The sequence below is a fragment of the Gasterosteus aculeatus genome, chromosome 8 (genome assembly GCF_964276395.1).
Source record: "Gasterosteus aculeatus chromosome 8, fGasAcu3.hap1.1, whole genome shotgun sequence".
Lineage (NCBI taxonomy): Eukaryota > Metazoa > Chordata > Actinopteri > Perciformes > Gasterosteidae > Gasterosteus > Gasterosteus aculeatus.
The window spans coordinates 14356527-14378722 of record NC_135695.1 but is presented as its reverse complement, the minus strand read 5'-3'; the positions used below and the strand labels follow the sequence as shown (position 1 = coordinate 14378722).

At 42.4% G+C, this 22196-nt stretch overlaps 2 protein-coding genes across 3 annotated transcripts; both read left to right on the top strand.

Annotated features, from left to right (window-relative positions):
* Window positions 1-162: 162 nt before the first annotated feature.
* Window positions 163-4146, top strand: LOC120824274 (hydroxylysine kinase). The gene is made up of 5 exons (XM_040184979.2): window positions 163-257; window positions 1272-1580; window positions 1925-2067; window positions 2425-2605; window positions 2790-4146. The coding sequence occupies exons 2-5, from the start codon at window positions 1277-1279 to the stop codon at window positions 3230-3232; spliced, it is 1071 nt and encodes a 356-aa protein (XP_040040913.2). The 5' UTR covers window positions 163-257; window positions 1272-1276; the 3' UTR covers window positions 3233-4146.
* A 1029-nt stretch (window positions 4147-5175) lies between these two features.
* On the top strand, window positions 5176-8576 carry LOC120824273 (hydroxylysine kinase). Of its 2 annotated transcripts, none has more exons than XM_078108292.1 (5): window positions 5176-5303; window positions 5727-6035; window positions 6636-6778; window positions 7031-7211; window positions 7958-8576. In XM_078108292.1, exons 2-5 carry the CDS (start codon window positions 5756-5758, stop codon window positions 8395-8397), a joined length of 1044 nt encoding a protein of 347 aa, XP_077964418.1. In that variant the 5' UTR covers window positions 5176-5303; window positions 5727-5755; the 3' UTR covers window positions 8398-8576. The 2 variants fall into 2 exon arrangements, with proteins under 2 accessions (XP_077964418.1, XP_040040912.2); XM_040184978.2 differs by having other exon boundaries at window positions 5281-5411.
* Window positions 8577-22196: the final 13620 nt, after the last annotated feature.

Here is a 22196-nt window from a genome sequence, read left to right as displayed (position 1 = left end):
TTCCTTATATTTCCAAAGTGAGAAAAGATAACATTTTTTCAAGTTATTTTGATTCTTATTATTTTGACCACGTAAAACCACCGTCGCGACGACAATACACATTTTCAAATTCTCATGCCGTTTTATATTATTGTGATTTTCAATCCAAACAGGATGTGGATACTTTCTTTTAGTCGCGTCGTTAACTTGATAAGAAGCGCACACGCCGCCGCGCGCCACGTCCCCCGTTCGTTCCCCGTTCTTCCGCACAACGCGAGGTAAGACTACGGGCCCGAGTCTCTCGTCAACCAGCCTCTGTGTCTCTTCTTCTCGCGTAACTCCCGTCTGCCGTTGTGCAAAGTTTGAAATCACAATAATCCTAAATAAACCGATTTGGTCAGCACAAACTTTAGTAATCACACTTGAGTCAAGTGAAATCGACAGCCGGAAAAAAGAGAGGTTTTCCTTCAAAGTAAAAGTTGTGGAATAATCTGTTTAATGATTTATTAAACAATCTATTTAGTTACTTATTTAAAGGCTTTAGTGTTAATGTTCTGATATTGTGTGGTGCTAAACTGCATTGCGTGTTCATTCATAGCTCATGCAATGTGTTGAATAAATGTGAATAATGTTAAAAGAGCACCACTTACCAATTACACACGATATACATAATATACTTAATCACACTCACTTGCTGTTTATCAGTATGTCAGTTTCTTTTCTATCTTTTAAAATTTAACTGTATTTATTAATGACACCTCCTACAGTTCTCTGTTTAATCTTTGGAGTTTATGCATCGTTTTACCTATAGGTTAATCTGCTTTGTTCATTCTCATAAAATACTGACAGAAGAAAACACACATGAATGCATACTAAATAATACTAAATCAATTAGCAATGAAGGTGGAAAAAACGTGTGAGTGGTGCAGTGGTCACCTTTCAATAAGGCTTAATTTCGGCAGGAATCAAGTATTGTTTTGATTTAGTAATTATTTAGCAAGTAATTTAAAAAACGCATGCAACACATGTCACGGAGTCCAAGATGGCATATTGTATTTGCAAATACTCATATTTTTTAACGCCATGATTATTTATTGTAATAGTGAAATTAATATTTACCGTCAGCACTAACACTCAGTTGTTTTGAAATGTAATAAATAAACCCCCTAGATGGCATGGCAAGATGTCCTTTAAATGATCATAACTGTACAATAAATGACTGATGATTTAGTTTTTAAAATTTATGCTACAAAATTGCATTTTTGTAATAGGTTATTGTTTTCATTCAACAGCAATAATGGCAACATTGCATTCCAAGCCAAACTTCAGCCACGCTCAGGTGGTTGAAATGGTGACAAGACTCTTCAGCCTGACGCCATCCGAAATCCGCCCCCTCCCCAGCTACGATGACCAGAACTTCTACGTGTCCTGCATGGAGGGTGGCGAGTACGTCCTGAAGATAATGAACTCAGAGGACAGTAAGAACCCTTCCATGATCGAGGTGCAGACGTACGCCATGTCGGTCCTGCACCAGAATGGACTTCCTGCTCAAACAGCCCTGCGGAATGCTGCAGGACAGCTCATGAGCCTCGAAGAAATGGGTATGAGACCAGTCACACACATCGGAAGTAAGACCAGGCTTTATTGAGTTAAATACCAGAAGTAGAAGAATTGGCTGAGGAAAATACTAGTTGAATACCGCAGAGGAATGTTAAGACACGTTTGGCTCTGCTCAGGCGGTGGCTAATTTCTTTGTTTTTACCTTTAAAATGAGTAAAGTTGGCACTGTCCTGCACCATCTTCCACCAGAGCATATATTCACAGAGGTTTGTGCTCCATATTATATCATACTTATCATATATATAGTGTGTGTGTGTAGAGAGAGATGTACTGTAGCTATGCTTGTATTTGGACAAACTGGTAAAACGAATCCTGTCTTTGGCAGATTGTGGCAATGGCGTTCGGAAGTACTTGGTGAGGCTGCTGACTTACTTGCCTGGAACCACTATTTCCAAGGTTCCTTTAACTCCACAGTTACTTTATGAAACTGGCAAGATGGCAGCCAGAATGGACCAAATCCTACAAAAGGTATAACACTAACATACCTGTGAAACCTTCAATCATTTATATTCTTTTGTAATTCCATCAATTGCTGACCAACAAAGTGCTGCACTATTTAAAAGTGTATTGTCACTTGTGTTAAGTGTTAAGTCAAAACCTAAAGACTGTTTTATAAAAAAAAAATCTTTCATCATGAATTTACTAGTTAGGCTAATTCCCTGCCATTACATTGGTAGAAGTCCTTTAAGGTTACCTTTCCAATAATTGTTATTTCATTAAACAAGGCTTCAAACAGGGGAATCACTGTGTTCGATATACCACCAGCCCCCCACTGTTCAGGAAGCACACACTGTATTATAATTAATATCATTTATTCTTTTCCAGATGGAGCACCCTCATCTTGGCTTGCTGGAGAGAGAGAATTTCATATGGAGTCTATTGAATGTTCTCCAACTGGAAGCACACCTTAATATATTAGAAGGAGATCCTCTTGAAGAGGTTGTGAAGTCTGTCATTCATCAGTACAAGACCTCTGTGACGCCTAAACGCTCCAATTTCCGCAAGTGTGAGTATAATAATTACTTTGAAACATTTGAATAAAGGACGCTGTCCAATTCGAACACTCTTCTGGTCACCTCCCCCCGACCCTGATCATTAGCACCGTGTATGCTGCCAGCAGGGATTGGATGTGTCCCTGAATGCATGAATAACATGTTCAGGTTAATAACATTGTCTCTCTCATTTCCAAGGCATTAACCACGGTGACTTCAATGACCTCAATGTCCTCGTTCAACCCGATGAGAGCGACGGCCACAGGATTTCCGGCATCCTCGACTTCGGGGACATGAACAGCGGCTACTACATCCACGAGCTGGCCATCGCTATCATGTACATGATGACGGAGCACCCTGAACCCGTGGAGGTGGGTGGACCCGTGCTGGCTGGCTGGGAAAGCGTTCTCCCCCTCAATGAGACGGAGAGGGATTGTCTCTACGTGCTGGTGCTGTCCCGCTTCTGCCAGTCGATGGTCTTAGCTCGTCACGCTGTGAGAATGCATCCGGAAAATGCAGAGTATCTGATGATTTCCTCCAGGAGGGGCGTCCACATTCTCCGTCAACTCTGGGAGCTTGGAAAGGAGCAGGTAGAGAAGGTCTGGTTCCAGAGTGCAGCTCAGTTCGGCGACAAATTGTGAGAAAGATGGAAGGAGAGACAGTGATACGTTTCCAACGCACTGTCGAGGTACCAAAGATGTCCGCATCTCTCATTACACAAATTCAAATGGATTTGTTTGGGGATAAAGTCAATCTAAAAAGCTTATTATTATTCTCCTTTTTTTAAATAAAAGACAATTATTGCAGCTGTTTAAAACAATTTGTTTCAGCTGTCTTTTAATATCATTCTTGGACAGCTAAATATTTGAAGTCGGCATTTCCACTTTTGATAATTTAGAGAGTAATTATCCCACCTCAGTCAAGGGTAATGCTCATCACAATACACATAAGCAATCAGCATCACGTTTAATTATCTAAAAGGGTTTTAGTCTTACATATCACAACATTATTTCTTTCACATAAAATCTCACACTATTTGTAATGTCAACTTAACGGTAAAGTGTTTTTCTTCCAGTTAACAATATCTAATCATAAGTGCTTCTATGTTGGCTGAATGTTAAAGTATTAATCCAACTTACTCTGATCTGATGATTCTCCATCAGCATTTGATTGTAGGTCAAATGCTGATTGTAGGTGTTCACTTTTCAGATATTGCAATAATAGTAATTTATATGTCGATAAAAGGCCTTACAGAAACCGAAGGGCTAACATGTAAGTGTTGACTTGAAGAAATAGTAATTATTTATTCAATTGTAAATGATTAGTTGTCTACTATGTATGTCTAGGAGGTTAAAGAAGCAATATATATGGGAGGTGACAGCAAAAGGGCTCTTTTTGCTTTGTATGATTTAAACTTTTAAAATTTTAAAATGATTTACATTTCATCATTTATTTTCCTTTTTTTGTACACAGTCCATTTTTGTAACATTTTATCTTCTTTTGATTGCAAAACCCTAATAAAATGGTTTGTATTTTGTACATTCCAAAAAGCCCACCTTGATTCTCTCTGAGAGTTCCTCCATCGTGAAGGTAACACAGCTCCTCCGCTGGCTGACAGCAGTAAATGACTAAGCATCATTTTAAAAGGACACATCTGCTACAATCTAAAGTTCAAAACGTTTTGCTCAGTACAATGCGATTGACTAATCTGAGATATTTTTGATGCATTGTGGTTCTACTGCTTAGACAAAACTAACAGAAAACCTCAAGCATATATTACAGTCAGATATCCTACTGTCTAAACTTGTGTTGCTTTCTGCTGCTTAGTCAGATAGATCTTCTGTAACTCCTCACCAGATTCTAGTTGTAGTTCACCATTAAAGTCTTGCAGCTTGGTATCCCTGAGTCTGTTTTTTTTGTAAACATCACAGTTTTACATTTTACTTACAAAGGGGCTTTGCTGTGTTTCTATCTGACACTTTGCATCACTCCTTTCAAGTATTTACTTATACGTTGTTTTTGTTTGATTAAGTGCTTTGAAAACCAACGGTATTGGTCTGTCACTGTCCTCATAGCTGTGGATAAAATCTGTATCTGTGCAATGCTGCCCTTGTGTGGTCCTCTCGAGCTCCTGCTTCCAATGTAGGCGTGGATGACGACATTAATATAATTCATTTACTATAATTACTGTCATTTCTGTGGTAACATATTTATTATATCAACAATTCATAGATAATACAAGATAATACAGTATCTCAGTAAGTAGTAGTCCCAATTCTTCATACTGACGACGTGTCTTGGCAGGAGCAGTGCTGCCATCAATGGACAGGGAGAAGTTGTGGTGGGGTTTGTTTAGTGATTTGGGTCTGATGAGGATTTCATATTTGTTGCCGTTGAGGTTTGCTTTGCATCCAGGTTTTTATACATCTGGGCCAGTTGGCTTTCTGTGCTGTGATGAGATGGGAAACCGGATTGAAATGGTTCGTACAGCTGCTGTCAGTCCAGGTGAGTTTTTAGTGGGTGGGCGTTTCAGTATTTTAATCAGAAATGCGAGGTTGGAGATGGGTCTGTAATTGTCGTGGATGTTGGGGTTAAGGTTTGTTTTATGAATGGGTGTGACTGAGGGTTAGTTTGGGAGTGCGAGAGACGGAGCAGGTCCACAAGGAGGAGTTGATGACACAGAGGAGGCGCGGAATGAAAGTATATGTTGAGGTAAGCAGGCAGGTTTGACTGGTGCATCCTGACAGACAGAAAGGATAGACGTGTTTATACTCGTTTACGGCTTTTGTCATCCACTTTCTTGGATTACTTGAGCAATGGGTGAGAGCACATAATGTCCTTCAAATTTAAATCACCGAGTTGAATGCATGTTTATCATAATATTTTGTATGCTAATGCTTTAAAGCATCTAAATTTAAAATAATCCTCTCAACGCTGGCTGCCGCAGCATGTGGTGTAGTTCCAAAACGTTCAAGGGTCCCGTTGAACCTTAAAAGTTGTCCCGCGCACAGTAGTCCTTTTAATTTGGCTGAAGTGAAAATGGATTTCTTGTCATTTGGTGCGAACTTGCATATTCAAACGTCAAGGTTTAAAAATGGGTGTGAATTTGTGTTTTAATTTGACTGTTGTGTGCAGATACCGTCCCAGCCGTTGATCACAGACCAATGCTCACCCTGCAGCAAGCAACACAACTGACAGTACGACTTTATGGGGTGACTTTAACGGAGATCTCTACCCTGCCAAGTTACAACGACCAGAACTTCTTCCTAGTTACCAAGGAGGATAACAAGTATGTCCTGAAGATCATGAACTCAAAAGAAAGTATGAATCCCACCCGGATGGAGGTGCAGACCCTGGCCATGTCCTTCTTACACCAACGTGGAGTTCCTTCTCAGATAGTCGTGCCCACCACCACCGGGAAGCTCATGAGTATGGAGGAAATAGGTAATGGCAACGTACCACCAATAATAATTCACAATCACATGATGCAAGAGGTTAAACAAACGACTGGAGCCTTTTCCCATTTTACTGCAGAAACACACTGGTTTAGAAACAATGAAATGCATTTTATGAAAATCTGTTTAGACACTAACTCTATTGCAGGTTGTTAGAAACTAATTAAGTGCTGGAGCCACAGTTTAGAAATGCTAAACTCAACAATTGTTGATTGTTTTGCGTAGTAAGAAAGCCGAGAAACAACTTGGTATATGTCAAAATATCAGCTATGTCATTAGTGTAACTCGCTGCTGACCTAGTTACACTGTCCCCGCGTCCTTTACCTATAACTTAAACCCCAAAATGTAGTGACTTGGATTGAATGGTTGGAATGGAATGTGACTGTGAAGATATGCATGTCCCTACAAGACACGAGAAGAACGTTTGAATGTCATGTTTTAGTCCGATTTAGGGCAAGGCCTTTGGTCCATTATTAAATAGTATCACATGATCTTTAAGTTCTAAACTGCACCATACATTATAATTAGTTGTTAGTTATGACACTGTGAATCATATCTTCCTGTTTTTGTATCTTCATTCTGTTATTAGACTGTGGACAGGGTGCTCAGACCTACTGTGTGAGGCTGATGACGTATCTCCCTGGAAAAACTGTTGCAGAATCTCCAGTAACCGTGCAAGATCTTTATCAGATCGGGAAGTTGGCTGCAGTCATCGATACGACATTGAAACAAGTCAGTTAAATGTCAAACTTCTACATTTCAGCTCAGAGAGATTTTTTGATCTCCAATTACCTACACATGGGCTTTTCCCTATTGGCTCATACATATTTCGTTCCTTACAGTTTGTTATTTCGCTTTTATTTACAAAGGGCCTAATTGTATTGCAGACTGCTTACTCTGGTTATAATGAAGCTCATTATTTAAAAAGTTGTGGTACATAAAGTGTGCAAAATGACTTGTATTGAAACCATTTTCTTTTTTCAGCTGGTTTCTCCAAACTTGGATGTCTTACAAAGTAATGAGGAGATGTGGAGTTTATCCAACATTCCTCTCATAGACGACTACTTGTCAGTGATGGATGGAGACCCCCCGCAGAAAGTGATCAAAGCGGTTGTTAAACAGTATAAGTCACTGGTGGCGCCCAGAATTGTCTCTCTCCGTAAAGGTAATATAGATAATAATTCTATATTTATTTTGTTTTTTCTATTGTTCAATTGGACGTGTTGACATTTTGTGAGATGACATTTTATGAGTTGACATTCATTGTCCCCAAAGAATGAATTCTACTGACCTCTACTGACCTCCCAACTATTGGTTGGACGAATGGGACGTTTGATTCACACATCCTTAGAATGAATTGTATTGTTAACTTTATGATGCCCAAATCTTTCATTTAATGGTAATAGAGCTAAATAGCTGCGACTTAACAATGGATCAAATCACTACTTGTGTCTGAAAGGGGTTCACTCACAGTGATGAGTCCATAATCCATGATCAAGTCACTCAACACTTGCCCCCAGCTTGATATAACTCACTTATTTACTCTACCAGAGATTTACTTTTCCATTTTATTTTACTCGTACTTCTCTCATGGTGTCTGACAGTAAGCAACTGTTTTTTCTTGCACATGATACTCGTCCATTACCAAAGGCACACAGACAAAGTTAGCGACTCTGCAACCAGAAACCCAAATCCAAAAGAATTCTACGTTTCATTTTTTCCGGGGGACATGCTAACAAGCTTTCTATATCAAATGTATTGTTTTATTGTGTAAGTATTGACACACCCAAGATTTTTATACAAAACACACCAACGTCCCAAATATGGACAAAAATGACTGAACTTTGGCTTCATTCCAATTAATGCAGAGTTCTTCACTGAATTATTTTTTTTCTGTGATGTCCTTCACAGGAATAATACACGGAGACATAAATGACCAGAACATCATTGTCACACCTTCAGCCAACGGGAGGCATGAGGTGTCGGGCGTGCTGGACTTTTCTCTGCTCATGATTGATTGCTATGTATTTGAAGTGGCCGTAACAATTGCGTACATGATGATGGAGAACCCCAGTCCTTTGGACGTAGGCGGAGCGGTGTTGGCTGGCTGGGAGAGCGTCATGGTGCTCAGCGAGGAGGAGAAGGATTCCCTCTTCCTGCTGGTGCTCGGCCGCTTGTGCCAGTCTCTGGTGTACGGCCGGTACAATGTCACAAAGTACCCAGACAACAAGGAATATCTCCTGACCACGGCCAAAAGTGGGACTTTGCTTCTTACCAAACTGTGGGAGATGGGGAAGAAAAACGTGGAAAGAAAATGGTTCACAGATGCCGCCATGTTCATAGACAAATGAATTAGAAGTGTATCAGTTGATGAGCATAAAGATTTGCATTGGCAGAAAACATCCAAAGTGTAGCATTTTTTTAAATTCAACATATTTAACACTTTATACAGCTGTTTGTACCACTTCCTCAACATTTACCCATAAATTGAAATACATGGCTTTCTTCATTAAAGTTTTCTTTGATTTAATTTTTGATTGATTTACTAATAGGCGAATAACGTAAACGTATTCAAGTTGGTTTTCTTCCTTGGTTAAGAGCGTTGGCTATTGACATTTAGAAAGCTGTGGTAATAAACACATATGAAACATCGATGAACACTAGATGGCAACATTAGCTCATTCATCACAGAATTTAACAATGAGTCTTCCAGAGCCATTCAGGCTTAAAATCCTTTGAATCCTAATTTTGTGACAACTTTGACCATTTCCTCTGACAGTCCCGAGGGATATATAGAGGGAGTTTAAAATGTTAAGCATATGGAAAGCATAGGTTCTGTAATTTGAAAATATGTGAGTGGGTAGAAGCTTAAAAAGCTTGATTTATACCATTAAGATAAATGAAGAAACCATAGTTCATGGGTAAAGATCTGGATGAGAAGGTAACCAGTCCCATCGCTTTCAGCTAACCGGATGATATCATTTCCAGGAAAATGCACAACTACAGATCAATTGTCATCAGCACGGTATTCCAGCTTTAGAATTGAGCTGTGGTCCAAACTCCTCAGCCAGAGCCTTATGTCTACACATACACACACACACACACACACACACACACACACACACACACACACACACACACACACACACACACCTTTCAACCTCCCACCTCTAAAAGGCACCATCTGCCCTCTGCCCCCGCCGCAGCCTGCGACATGTACCTTGCAGTCATGCAGAAAAAGTCGCAGTGTGCGTCTGTCAATGTCTGCCTGTGTTCACGTTCGCTCCCCGTCTGTTTCACTGCAGCTTACCGGCATTTGAAAGAGGCGTGTATCTGAACCTTTGCACTGTTTTCCTCTTAAGTCAATGTCCGTCCTCTCTCTCTCTCTCTCTCTCTCTCTCTCTCTCTCTTTCTTTTCTTTTTCTGTGTTTTCTCTTTTTGGCATTTGTTGTACTTTGAATCTGTTTTCCACAAATTATAACAGAAATAGAAATGGCCCACTCAAAGGACTCGGCTTAATACACCAACTCCACTTCTAAGCGCCATTAAACCTTTTGGCATTCCAAAACAGAGTGCATTTCTTTTTAAATACAAAACATTTAATTGACACTCAAATGGTGCATTGTACTAAACAACTTTACAAATATTATATTGAACAAATGAGGCATTAATAAAATGAAGCATTAGTAATAAAGATCACCTCTAACAATAGCAGAACCTGAGCAATAAAAAAAAGAGAAACAAATTAGACAAAGTATAATATAACCAAATAATGTTTCCCGTGTGCAGACATCCGCAGCAGCAGTAAATATGCAATGTAAAAGAGCTAATGAGTTTATCACATAATACATTCTCTGCAGGATTAAATGGCAAAAATATTTTTCCTCATCTTGGATTTTTGTTGCTTAACTTTGCGTGAGAATATTATCTGAGTGCCTTACATGTAAACAAACAGCAAATGGTTAGGAATATCTTTTTAATACAAAGGCTTGTTTTTGCAAGGTAAACAACAACGAATGCAAGGGGTTGTGATTGGATTAAAAAACAAACCGTTGGATTACATCTTTTGTTCCGTTATCCCATGTTAGATTTTTCCGGTTAAACAATGTCTACTAAGCCAGTTTCTTTCGTTTAAGTACATTTCTGTGACTTTTCTGGGTCATTTGTCAAGCAGGACTGTAGTAACGAAATGTCTTGCACGCCACAGTTTTACGAGAGCATTGTATTGTGGGATTTGACTGTGTGTGTGTATTATACAGCATATACTTTTGGAATTGGGCCTTGACTTTACCATTAATTTCCATGTAGCAACTATATCAAACAGAATTCTCTGTTGCGGCTGTTGGAGATAATCTGCTGCCAAATGTTTGTCTTAGCTGACAATGTCAGGATGTACTTTGACTTATTCGCACAAATGTTCAGTTTCTGTTGTCAGATGCCATGAAACCAACACTTGCTGTTATGTTGATCTTTGGAAATGGTTGACGTTTCGTTCCTTGTAGCATTCATTAAATAGTATATTTGATAACAGATTAACATGACGGCTGACAACTATTCTGATCCTTCGGGTGCGATTCCAGACATGCAAAACATCGTAACATCATACAACATGACCCACATTCCATTGTTCCGCTAGTCTCCATCTTCAGACGCATCAGACGTACAGCTCTTGGCTGGCTTGCGAGGCCTTTGCAATTGCCAAGCCGACCTGCTACGACTAATTCCCTTCATGGATCCCTGACAGACTCTTGTGTTATGCATATTAGCTTTATGCCCAGACTATCCGTAGTAGCCAAGATGTCAAGGCTTGATTCAAGGCTAACAGGTCTCTCTGTCTTTGTTAACAAGATGTTTCTCATCTGTTATGGTAATTGGCAGTTTGGCATGGTCTTGAACTACCCAGTTTCACACAAAAAATGTGTCTTCACGTAATTGAAGCATTTTGTGCATGCAGTTCAATAACATTAATTGAATAGCTTGGCCTCCTTGTTGCCTACAAACAAGGCAAATCGTCTCAGTATTGAGAAATGCTCCGTTTTCTTTCAAACAATTACCGTCATTTATATTAGAAGGACAGCTTTACTACTTCAAGGATAAGGTCACCTCTAAAGTGTGATCACTTTCTAAGAAAGGCGTAACCACAATAGCATCCGGCCACTAAAATCATGCAAAAACAAATGGGAGGCTCCTCCCATCTGGGAGCAGTGGAGGAGACGCAGGCCTCAATCCGTAAGCCGTTGCTGCGGCTCAGAGGCCCCCACAGTCTTATCAGCACGTTTCAGAGCTGCTTGTATTTACCGACAGATGCCAGCCTCGGTCTCCTACAAAGAGCTGCTCCCCATCAGACGTTCAAAAACTGACCGATGGGAGAGCAAAAGAAAGGCATAACATCAATTCATTGAAACTTTCTGCACATTAGCACATTGCTTTTTAGTTGACGTCACTGCACGCGCCGTGAGACGAATGCAGACGAGTGACGGCCTATCTGCACAGAACAGGTGGGAAGGAAGGTGCTCACAGAGCTCCGGCATTAGCCGAGCACTGAGGGCGGGGTGGCGAATCGATTGGACCGACCGCATGACTGAGTCACAGGCTGAATACGGAGGCAAAGCTGCTTGTGTCTGACGTACAGGACGGTGTCTCATTCCACTGAGAAACTACTAGAATTATCAAAGCAAGGTACTTGCACGAGTAAGATAAACTTAGGCTTATGTTGTGTGATTGGTCAAATATGACCAATGTTCTGAAAAAAAAGATGAAATGTAAATGTAAATTTACTACAGATGTATCTTTTCATTTATATATTTGTGAAACAATTATTAGACTTTCTATTAGAAATGTTACAGTATATTTTGTGTCCTGAGATCACCCATTCTAGTTTAATCACGTGCTACGGCAAAAAGCAGGAAGGACAGAAGCTCCTTTAGTATTACTGTAGCTAATTTAGAGCGTTTCAACTTATATTAACGCTATAAAATCATGTTTTTTCTCATCTACCACTGTCCTTGCTTTCCCTACCAAACAGGAAAACGGAAAGTAGATCATCACAAAAGTATTTAACAATTGGATGAAAAGAACAGTATCCGCAAAAAAACAACTTGTCATTCATCCTTCTGGCATCAGGAAGGTAAAACATATAATACACAAAACTTTTCAATGTTACAAGTGAGACTTTTTCTGTGATTCACAATGTTGACACTGTCTGACTTGGTGATCGTTTTCCACCCACACAGAAAATGCATAGCTCAACACAGTATGAGTATGAAAAGTATCGCACTTAAAGATTGTTTCAAACACCCCCACATGCCCTGCAGACATTTAGTGGACACAACTCTCCAGATAACTCCTGTCAACTCCATGTGTCATGAAAAGTTCAACTCTTACTGGACGACTTGCTACTCCAGAAATGGTGCACTTATTCAAACTTAGAAACGTTTCATAACAATATTGACTATGATTTGATATGAAGAGAAACAGCTCTTTGGAAATGACTGGCTCGTCTCAAAAAGAAAGAGACTTTTTACCCACTAAGAATTGCAGAACTGCTCATTAAGAGAAGCATGAAGGAGGGTTGATGCAAACGCTGTCTCTAATCATGATAATTAGGTAATGTATACGTGTACAGTTTGCACCTGTTACCCACTTAGATGTGTTAATCCACATGACTGGAACTCTAAAATAATTCAGTGCTGGAATATCAAATAGTAATTTTTGATCCTTAGATGGGAAATATTTATGGAGGATTATAGGTTCATTGTTATGAAACAACTTTAAAACAAGCTGAAAATAACAGTTTCTGACCCAGGATGGTTTAATGGTGGTTTCATGGGTCATTCAGGCTCGATCTTCATCTAAGATCTAAAGTACATTTTTGGACAAGGCTCAATGACCAAATGTTATTTAATACTTTCTACATTGACGGAGGGGAAACTGGCCAGATTTTGTACGCTCAATCTGGCCAGTTATTAAGTTATTTGGTCAGAGCTGAGTTGAATTAAGTGCAGAGTGAAAGCCAACTACGCTGCATTCCCTTCACAGGGGGCTGCTTACTCTTCCCTCCGAGCGCTACACATTTCTCTCTCAGTCTGAACCTGATAGTATGCACAGCACAGCTCAAGTTCACGTGTTCAACCTGAAGTGCCACAGGCAGTGACCCAAAACTGGACACATCCCAAATGTTTTCAAAAATGGGAAATTGGAAGGGACACACGTCCAATACAAACAAGGGCAAAGGAGGACGTGAGAGAGAGAGACAGAGAGAAAGAGAGAGAAAAAGTGTGAGAGTGAAAGGCGGATGTACCAGCCTGGACCATTCAGAATATCAGGCCATTAAGCATCTTGTGTCAGGCGGTCGTTGCCGGACAAATATTGCAGGAGGAAAGACGCCTCTTCAACTCGTAAATCACAGGACGTTGATTTATGTGGCGATGATTATTTTTAATTTATAGGGTAATGCTTTTGAATTGCCACTATGTTTACATACACACAACATGACATGTGTGTACAGTTGGTGGCTGCCTCAGTGTGGATGGATAAGCATGCAATGCATGAAGGAGTCAGTGTTTATGTGAGTGTCTACTACATGAGTGCCGGCTGGAGAGTTGGGTGTACAGGCATTTTGGACAGCAGTCTGCCTCGCTGGGAGATTTTTTGAAGAGAAACTGGATTTAATAATCAAAATAGGAAACAGAAGAGTTAGCAACTGTAATCCAATAAGTTCTGTTGGATAAAAAAAAAACAGTCTTTCCCAATTTAAAATTCCAAGCTGAACATGTGTTTATCTATCTGCCTTTTTGACAAATGACATCCGTTAGAAGAAAAGTTGAGAAAGTAAGATAAAAGCTGAGAGGCAAAAATCTATTTTAATGAAACAATAGTAATGTGAAATTGTGCAGGATGGCAGGAGCAGTTGAGCCACTAGAGAGTTTTTGCCGGCTCTGTATAATATTCACCCACTGTTTGAAGATAAAATGGCATTTAAATTTAACATGTACTTTTTAGTAATTCTGCTAAATCTTCTCTCTACTTGGAGAAATTTACGTTTCTCCGGGTTGACTTTTGTGTCCCAGATGTTGGCAATATTCAATTGTTGCTGTTCATTAGTTTTTCAGCTCTCACAATAGAGAACATAACATTTTTATTCTAATCTGTAACGATCTGGGGATAAAAGAATGTTCCACCCCGGACATGTGCTTGTGATTAGAAGAGTCTTGTTTGGATCCTATGATGTTTGGCTGTGTATAATTGCCGACACAAAGTAAAGGGCACTAGAGACGGAGATGGGGAAAAAAACTCTGGCCCCCGGTGGGGAAAAAGATGGCAACAGATGAGGTGAAAAAGAAGTGAGTGGGAGGTGTCGACATTAAACTGTGAATCACTAGGAAGGCTTGAAGAGGTCTGCATGACCTCTGACCCTTCACACCCATCTACATGATGCAAAGTCCTTTTGAGATCTCTTGTTGGCCTCCATCACGTCCCTGTTCAGTCGACATCAGAATACCTGAGAGACAATCCTCCAAAGTACCGCCCAGATTAGTCAACCGTGGCTCCGCAGGACCCTGTAAACTACAAACTGTGTCCATCACAGCACGAGCTTAGATGTTGTAATATTCAAACTTGTTTTCTCTTACTATAAGTGAATGCACATGGAGTTAGATAACGTCATGTCAAGACTCAAGAGCTTTAGCAGACATAAGTAGAAGAAAACATCAAATCATTTTGAACGTTTTTAACACGCCACATACATGAAATCGGACTCCTCGTGTAACCCAGCCAGCATTTTAGGAGCAGGGGACGGCTGTAAAGCACCTGGGGAGCAACTTGGAGTTCAATATACAGTACCAGTCAAAAGTTTAAGCACATCTTCTCAGACTACAACTAGTCTGCAATAGTTTCTTTTTGCTTGTTATGATCTACTGTAGGAGTCTTCTTGCTTGTTCTATTTCCCTGCCCATCATAACCCAGTTTGATAGACTCCATTTTACTGTACAGATGGGCCCTGGTGACAGCATTAAGTCCCTTATTCCTGCTTCTGGGTGTCAGTAACCACACGTTTTAGTTATTGCCTGTTTCTACCTGTCACTGTCTGTGTTCCAGAGAGTCTTTTCTGTTTCTCGAACAAACCCTGTGTTTTTCTAACCTGTTATCTTGTGTGCTGTCCTTTTGTCTGAGATGGATATAATTTACAACTTAAGGATACTCTCTGTCTGGTAATTTAGCAGTTAAAAGTACCTCGCAAATGATCTTGAACTTGTCTAAACTCCCTGGCTTCGTTTGTGTTGTACTCTAAAATCATAAAATATAAAATATTGCCCCTCTAGCATGCCAAAAGACTCCCCAAAGTGTTTGCATCGCATATAAAGATTATTTCCTCCGCCTTTTCTGATGGACGTAGAAGGAGAGAACTGTGGGTACAGAGGTCATTCATGAGTCTGCATGCCGCCTCATCAATCAAACCCTGTATAAAATGGCTTTGCCGAGAAGACGACACAGAGAAATTTGTCTGGCAGCTGGAACAAAAGCAAAAAAACAGAAATAATCAGTGAGAACTTTGGTGCGTCAATTTTAGTGGAGCCATAAAATATTCAAAGAACAAAATGGGATGATGCAATCCAGACATACCAGACATGCAGTACATCACATTTGACCACTCTCACAACTGTGCGTGAACCAACCAAAAGAATGTTTCTAGGGGCTGTGACCGTCCGCTCCCCACTCATGATCTGGGCCGCCACCCAGACAGGCAGAGAGGGTCATCACATGTGTGCACAGACAGTTTTTTTCTGTCCAGAGCTGTTGCAGAAAAGCCATTTCTGATGTGGCCCACCAAGCAGAATCTGGCCCAATGACAAAGAGATATACAAAAAATATAAGCAGCTATTTAAATTACAATATGAGGAAAAATTGGCCAGACAGCAAGAAAACAAGGAAAGGCCATTTAGAGTTAAATGACTTTGAGTTTGAGTTTGCAGGGAACGGCTTATTGGTCTCCACTCAGTCTATATGTTGGATTCAGAGGCACCTTGCATTCCATGAGAATGAATCCGGTCTAATGATTTAAGTATAACTTTACTCCACTCCCAGAGCCTCAATTTGAGTTTCTTAGCCGACGCTACAGATTTTCTTTGTTGCCCTTATAACCTTCTCCCACTAATAAGGCACTGTGGGTATGACCCTTTGCCATGGGTTTGATCCTCCGGTTTCACTGTCATGTGACCCAAATTACAGAGAAAACCAAATGGTGAGTTGTTTCTCAGCTCAAAGGAAGGAATGTCTGCAGTCATGTCAGCGCCGTTGAAGACATGACCTCAAAAAAGTGCTAGGCTGGCCAGTAGTAGCTTATAATTAGGAACGCCGTGTGTCAGAGAGATTGCAGTCGTTGTGCATTCTGACAGCTTGTACCACTCTTGGGATTCTATAGAGCAGCAACCCTCATGAGACATTCACATTTTTGTCCACGGCAAAAGACTGTGAGGGGAGAATTTACATTTGAAACCCTAAACATCTGTCTCCAAGAAATCATGTTTATATAGTGCTAAATTGTTTCCTCAATTATGTTGACACATGTAATTGTTGTATAGATAACGTTCTGAGGCCACACTGTTTTGAGCGAAGCACCAAACATTTCTTTAACTCAAAGGAGTCGCAGTGAGGTGTTCAGGTAGATGGCGGGTCGACAAAGTGGACCACCTGTCTGTGGTTAAGTTTAATGTTTTGGTTGTTTAGGGTGAGGCTGACTCAATGGTCAGTGTATGTGTTTTATTTCCTATACCTAGACCATGATCTTTCCATAATCTGCATCGCGTGCTTTCCCTAAACATAACTAGAAAAACTTAGATAACGATTGTGATTAGAGCAACCACAAATCCTCTTACGGGATTTTCTATTTTTGAGAGTTGGCATTACAGTTATATATACATTATAACTATTTATGGAACAGAAATACAGAACAGAGTTTTGAAATTGATAAATACATTCATTGCAATTCACACACGAATATACTGTATATATTGATATATGTACACATGTATATATACATATACAATAATATATGACAAACAGATAAAAACACAACAGTCAAATTCAGAAAACTGACCGGCCGCTGCATTTAGTTGAAGAACAACCAACGTGTCAATTTATATCAAACTTTAAGAAATATAAAGGGTAAATGCGACAATTTGTATCAATTCAACAATGGCATATAAAAATGTAAAGTATAATATATTTCATGAGATTGTTATTAATTGCTATACTATGACATTGTTCTGCCAATTCATGACATGCTATTCTATGACCTTGTTTATGACATTTGAATGATATCCTTATTACATATCACACTCCATTGTTTTTAAAGAATTTTCTGAATTATATGAGCATTTATGATTTCTTTATGAAAAACTGATATTTTCTGAATTTTGTAAAAACATTTTTGACCAAATAATTTTGGACTTTTTTAAATGAAAAAACTATTTTTTTCTTTTTCAACTCACCAAATAGTTAAAAAAAATACTTGTTAGTCAAAACATTTTTAGACCTAATCATTTCTTACTTTCTTTTCCATAAGATTTTACGACCCAACAGATTGTGACAATTCTTTCTACGAAATTTTGGGACCAAAGCTGTAGCAGAGCAAAGTCTGCAGACCTTCCTATTTCCCACCTGATAGAAAATAAGGCGGGGCTCTGAAATTAGGATCATCAACCGACATTAACATTTTAACAAAGTTAAAAGAGAAGAGTGAGAGAAAAAAGGACCAAAAAACACCAACACACAACCCCACACACACACTGGCCCACGCACTCTACTTTTTCCTCATATACACAACATTTACAACATAGGGACTCCTCACATAAAGACCTTGCTGAAGGGACGTTTCAGTTGAACATATTGTTACCTTTTGCAGCGGGATTACCCAGCTGGTTAATCATTTCGCCTTGTTCAGAGGAGAATTCTATAAATGTGACAGTGAATAAAGTAGATTATTCGCCTGTCTGGCTCCCAAGAAGCCAACTACATAACATAATAGCCTGATATCGCTTGCCTAATAATATACATTTGCCTTTTATTTATGCATTTTAGAAAATACACAAGTGCATGTGGGTAGGTGGTGTTTGTGTGTGTTTCAGGTTTTCACTCAGCCTTCCCAAAAATATTATTGTTTGGCTTTTCAGAATAGGTACTTAAAAGCATGTTTTGAAATTGATTTATCTGTCAAAGTGCATCATTTCTAGATGACCATATCTCTGATTATCTACAGCAAAGAATCCATGCCAGGGATTGAAAGAATGAATAGTCCAAAAAATATTAGTGCACGGAAATTTGCTCTCGTATATGTTTTTGCACTTCTAACTGTTGAAATTTTCATTGTTTAATTAGAACGTTTGCAGAATATTTAATATATGGGAGAAAAGCAACAGCTTTAGATGGGTAATGATGTTTGTCATTTAGTTACTGGGTGTACAGAATGTATTCATGTTTGATTAATGACTGAATCTCAATTAAGCATAAATATCCACACTGCTGGTCGGACTCCATTCACAAATGACTCATTCTTCTTTGACTGCTACAGTTTATTTCACCATTAAAATGTACACTCAGGAAGAGATACCAAAGAGTTCATTGGATTGTAATAGGATCGTGCTGTGGCTAGTTGAGGAAAAAACCTGGTGCTAATACCAATAAACCCCTGTAGAGGTTGCATGGTATTTAACAAAATCATTACCACAAGCAGAAACCTCCCACTCCTTCAAACATGAAACACATGATATTCTTGGCATGATTACTATCACAACTCAGACAGAGACCCAAACGCAGATATGGGGAATAAGGGTTTTAATGAAGAGGAATTCGGGCAGGCAGTGTCGTTGTCGGAGGCAGGCAGGAGTTCGGTGCACGGGAGATCAGGGGTTCAGAGGTGGCAGGCAGTGTCGTTGTCGGAGGCAGGCCGGAGTTCGGTACACAGGACGTCGGAGGTACAGAGGTGGCAGGCCGTGTCGTTGTCGGAGGCAGGCAGGGGTCAGTACACGGGGGATCTCAAGAATTGACTGGAAACTACTGGAAACTACTGGGATATAACGCTGGTAAGACCTGGTGAAACACACAAGACGAACTGGCAACAAGAACAGGGAGAAGACACAGGTTATATGCCCAAGGGATAATTGACAAACAGGGAACACCTGGTGTGGGAGGAGACAGGGGAAAAACAGGTGAAAACGGGTGAACACAATTAGGGCGTGACAGTACCCCCCCTCCTAGGGGCGCCACCTGGCGTCCTACCTGGTGCCGTACCTGATTGACTGGGGTGGCGACGGCGAAAGTCGGCGATGAGGGAGGGGTCCAAGATGTCCCTGGAAGGAACCCAGCAACGCTCCTCCGGTCCGTAGCCCTCCCAGTCAACCAGGTACTGGAAACCCCTGCCACGCGGTCGGACCCTCAGGAGACGCCGCACTGTATAGACTGGGCCCCCGTCAACCATCCGGGGAGGCGGCCGAGGAGGTGGGGGGGGAAGGAGGCGACAAAGAGACACAGGTTTAATACGGGAGACATGGAAGGTGGGGTGTACTCTAAGGGTACGAGGAAGAACCAAACGGACAGCAGAAGGACTGATGACCCTGGAGATGGTAAATGGGCCGATGAACCGGGAAGACAGTTTCCGGGATTCCACACGGAGAGGCAGATCCCGAGTGGACAACCACACTCTCTGCCCCTTACGGTAGCGAGGAGCAGGGGTCCGACGGCGGTCAGCCTGTCGGCGATACCTGGATGCCGTCCGGAGAAGAGCAATCCGGGCCCTCCTCCAAGTCCGACGACAGCGGCGAACGAACATTTGGGCTGAGGGCACCCCCACTTCCGCTTCCTGGACAGGAAAAAGGGGAGGTTGGTAGCCGAGGGAGCACTCGAAGGGGGAGAGGCCCGTAGCAGATGATGGAAGGGTGTTACGGGCATATTCCGCCCAGACCAGCTGTCGACTCCAAGTGGTGGGATTGGAAGATACAAGGCACCGCAGGGTAGTCTCCAGGTCCTGGTTGGCCCGCTCCGACTGACCATTAGACTCTGGGTGGAATCCGGAGGACAGGCTGGCTGACGACCCGATGAGGGCGCAGAACGCCTTCCAGAACTGGGATGCGAACTGGGGACCCCGATCCGACACCATGTCAGTGGGAAGTCCATGGATCCGGAAGACGTGTTGTATCATGAGTTGGGCCGTCTCCTTGGCAGAGGGGAGCTTGGGTAAGGGGATAAAGTGGGCTGCCTTGGAAAACCGGTCCACGACAGTGAGGATGACAGTGTTGCCATCGGAAGGAGGAAGACCGGTCACAAAGTCCAGTGACAGGTGGGACCACGGGCGGCGTGGCGTAGGCAACGGTTGAAGGAGGCCGGCCGGAGCTTGCCGCGAGGTCTTACTTTGTGCACACACCGTGCAGGCGGAGACATAAGAGGGCACGTCCACCCCCATGGTGGGCCACCAAAACCGCCTACGGATGAAAGCAAGGGTCCGGCGAGCCCCGGGATGACACGAGAGGTTGGATGAATGGCCCCACTTCAGAACTTGAGACCGCATGGGGTCCGGAACAAACAGGCAGCCTGTAGGAACATTCCTAGGGACCTGGCTTGACCGCTGTGCCTTGCGGACCTCCGCTTCTATTTCCCAGACCAGGGATGTAGCCAGGCAGGAAGTGGGAAGGATGGGCCCGGGATCCGGAGGGGTGGTAGCAGGGCTGAAGACTCGAGACAGGGCATCCGGCTTCACGTTCTTGGAGCCAGGGCGATACGAAAGAAGAAAATTAAAACGGCTGAATAGCAGAGCCCACCTGGCCTGCCTGGAGTTGAGTCTTTTAGCGTTGCGAAGGTACTCAAGGTTCTTATGGTCGGTCCAAACCAAAAACGGCAGCTCCGAGCCTTCTAACCAGTGCCTCCATTCCTCCAACGCCATTTTGACGGCCAACAACTCCCTGTTGCCGACGTCATAGTTCCTTTCCGCTGGACTGAGTCTGTGGGAGAGAAAGGCACAGGGATGCAGTTTCTGGTCGAGGGCTGAGCGCTGGGACAGAATGGCTCCCACGCCCACTTCCGAGGCGTCCGTTTCCACCACAAACTGGCGAGAGGGGTCGGGTTGGATGAGGATGGGGGCCGTGGTGAAGCGCTGCTTGAGATCTGCAAAAGCACGAGCCGCTTCAGGAGACCAGCGAAAGCGGACCTTGGTAGAGGTGAGAGCGGTGAGGGGAGCTGCCAAGGTGCTGTAGCCCCGGATGAAGCGACGATAAAAGTTTGCGAATCCCAGGAACCTCTGGAGCTGAACCCGGGAGTGCGGTTGTGGCCACTCCTCCACCGCCTTCACCTTGCAGGGATCCATCCGGATGCTCCCAGCTGCAATGATGTATCCCAGGAACGAGATAGTGGAGCGGTGGAATTCACACTTCTCCGCCTTGACGAACAGCTGGTTCTCTAGGAGGCGCTGGAGCACCTGGCGGACGTGAGCAACATGCTCCTGGGCAGAACGGGAGAATACCAGGATGTCATCCAGGTACACAAAGACGCACCGGTTCAGCATGTCCCGGAATACGTCATTGACCAGTGCCTGGAACACTGCAGGGGCGTTGGTCAGACCGAAGGGCATCACTAGATATTCATAGTGGCCGTTAGCGGTGTTGAAAGCAGTCTTCCACTCGTCCCCTTCCCGGATCCGAACCAGATGGTAGGCATTTCGCAGGTCCAGTTTGGAGAAGACCGTCGCCCCCTGAAGGAGCTCGAAGGCTGAGGAGATGAGGGGAAGCGGATAGCGGTTTTTGATGGTGATGTCATTAAGGCCCCTGTAATCAATGCAGGGGCGTAGGGATTTATCCTTCTTGTCCACAAAGAAGAATCCCGCCCCCGCAGAGGATGACGACGGGCGGATAATTCCTGCCGCTAGAGAGCTCTCCACATAGGCCTCCATGGCCTTGGTCTCCGGACCAGACAGGGAGTAGAGACGCCCTCTAGGGGGGGAAGTGCCAGGAAATAGGTCGATGGCGCAATCATAGGGGCGGTGCGGGGGCAAAGATGTCGCCCGGGACTTGCTGAAGACTTCCCACAGGTCCTGGTATTCGGCCGGAACGGAGGACAAGTCAGGGGGGTCCCCCGATGCCGGGTTGGGGGAAGGCGAGGAGTGTTG

What these genes read in the sequence shown, in the direction of transcription:
- LOC120824274 (XM_040184979.2), top strand. Translation starts at nt 1,277, where the DNA reads ATGGCAACATTGCATTCCAAGCCAAACTTCAGCCACGCTCAGGTGGTT. An exon ending in CATGAGCCTCGAAGAAATGG is followed by an intron (nt 1,581 to 1,924) that starts GTATGAGACCAG and finishes TGTCTTTGGCAG; the next exon opens with ATTGTGGCAATGGCGTTCGG. An exon ending in ACGCTCCAATTTCCGCAAGT is followed by an intron (nt 2,606 to 2,789) that starts GTGAGTATAATA and finishes CTCATTTCCAAG; the next exon opens with GCATTAACCACGGTGACTTC.
- LOC120824273 (XM_040184978.2), top strand. An exon ending in CATGAGTATGGAGGAAATAG is followed by an intron (nt 6,036 to 6,635) that starts GTAATGGCAACG and finishes TTCTGTTATTAG; the next exon opens with ACTGTGGACAGGGTGCTCAG. An exon ending in TCGATACGACATTGAAACAA is followed by an intron (nt 6,779 to 7,030) that starts GTCAGTTAAATG and finishes TTCTTTTTTCAG; the next exon opens with CTGGTTTCTCCAAACTTGGA.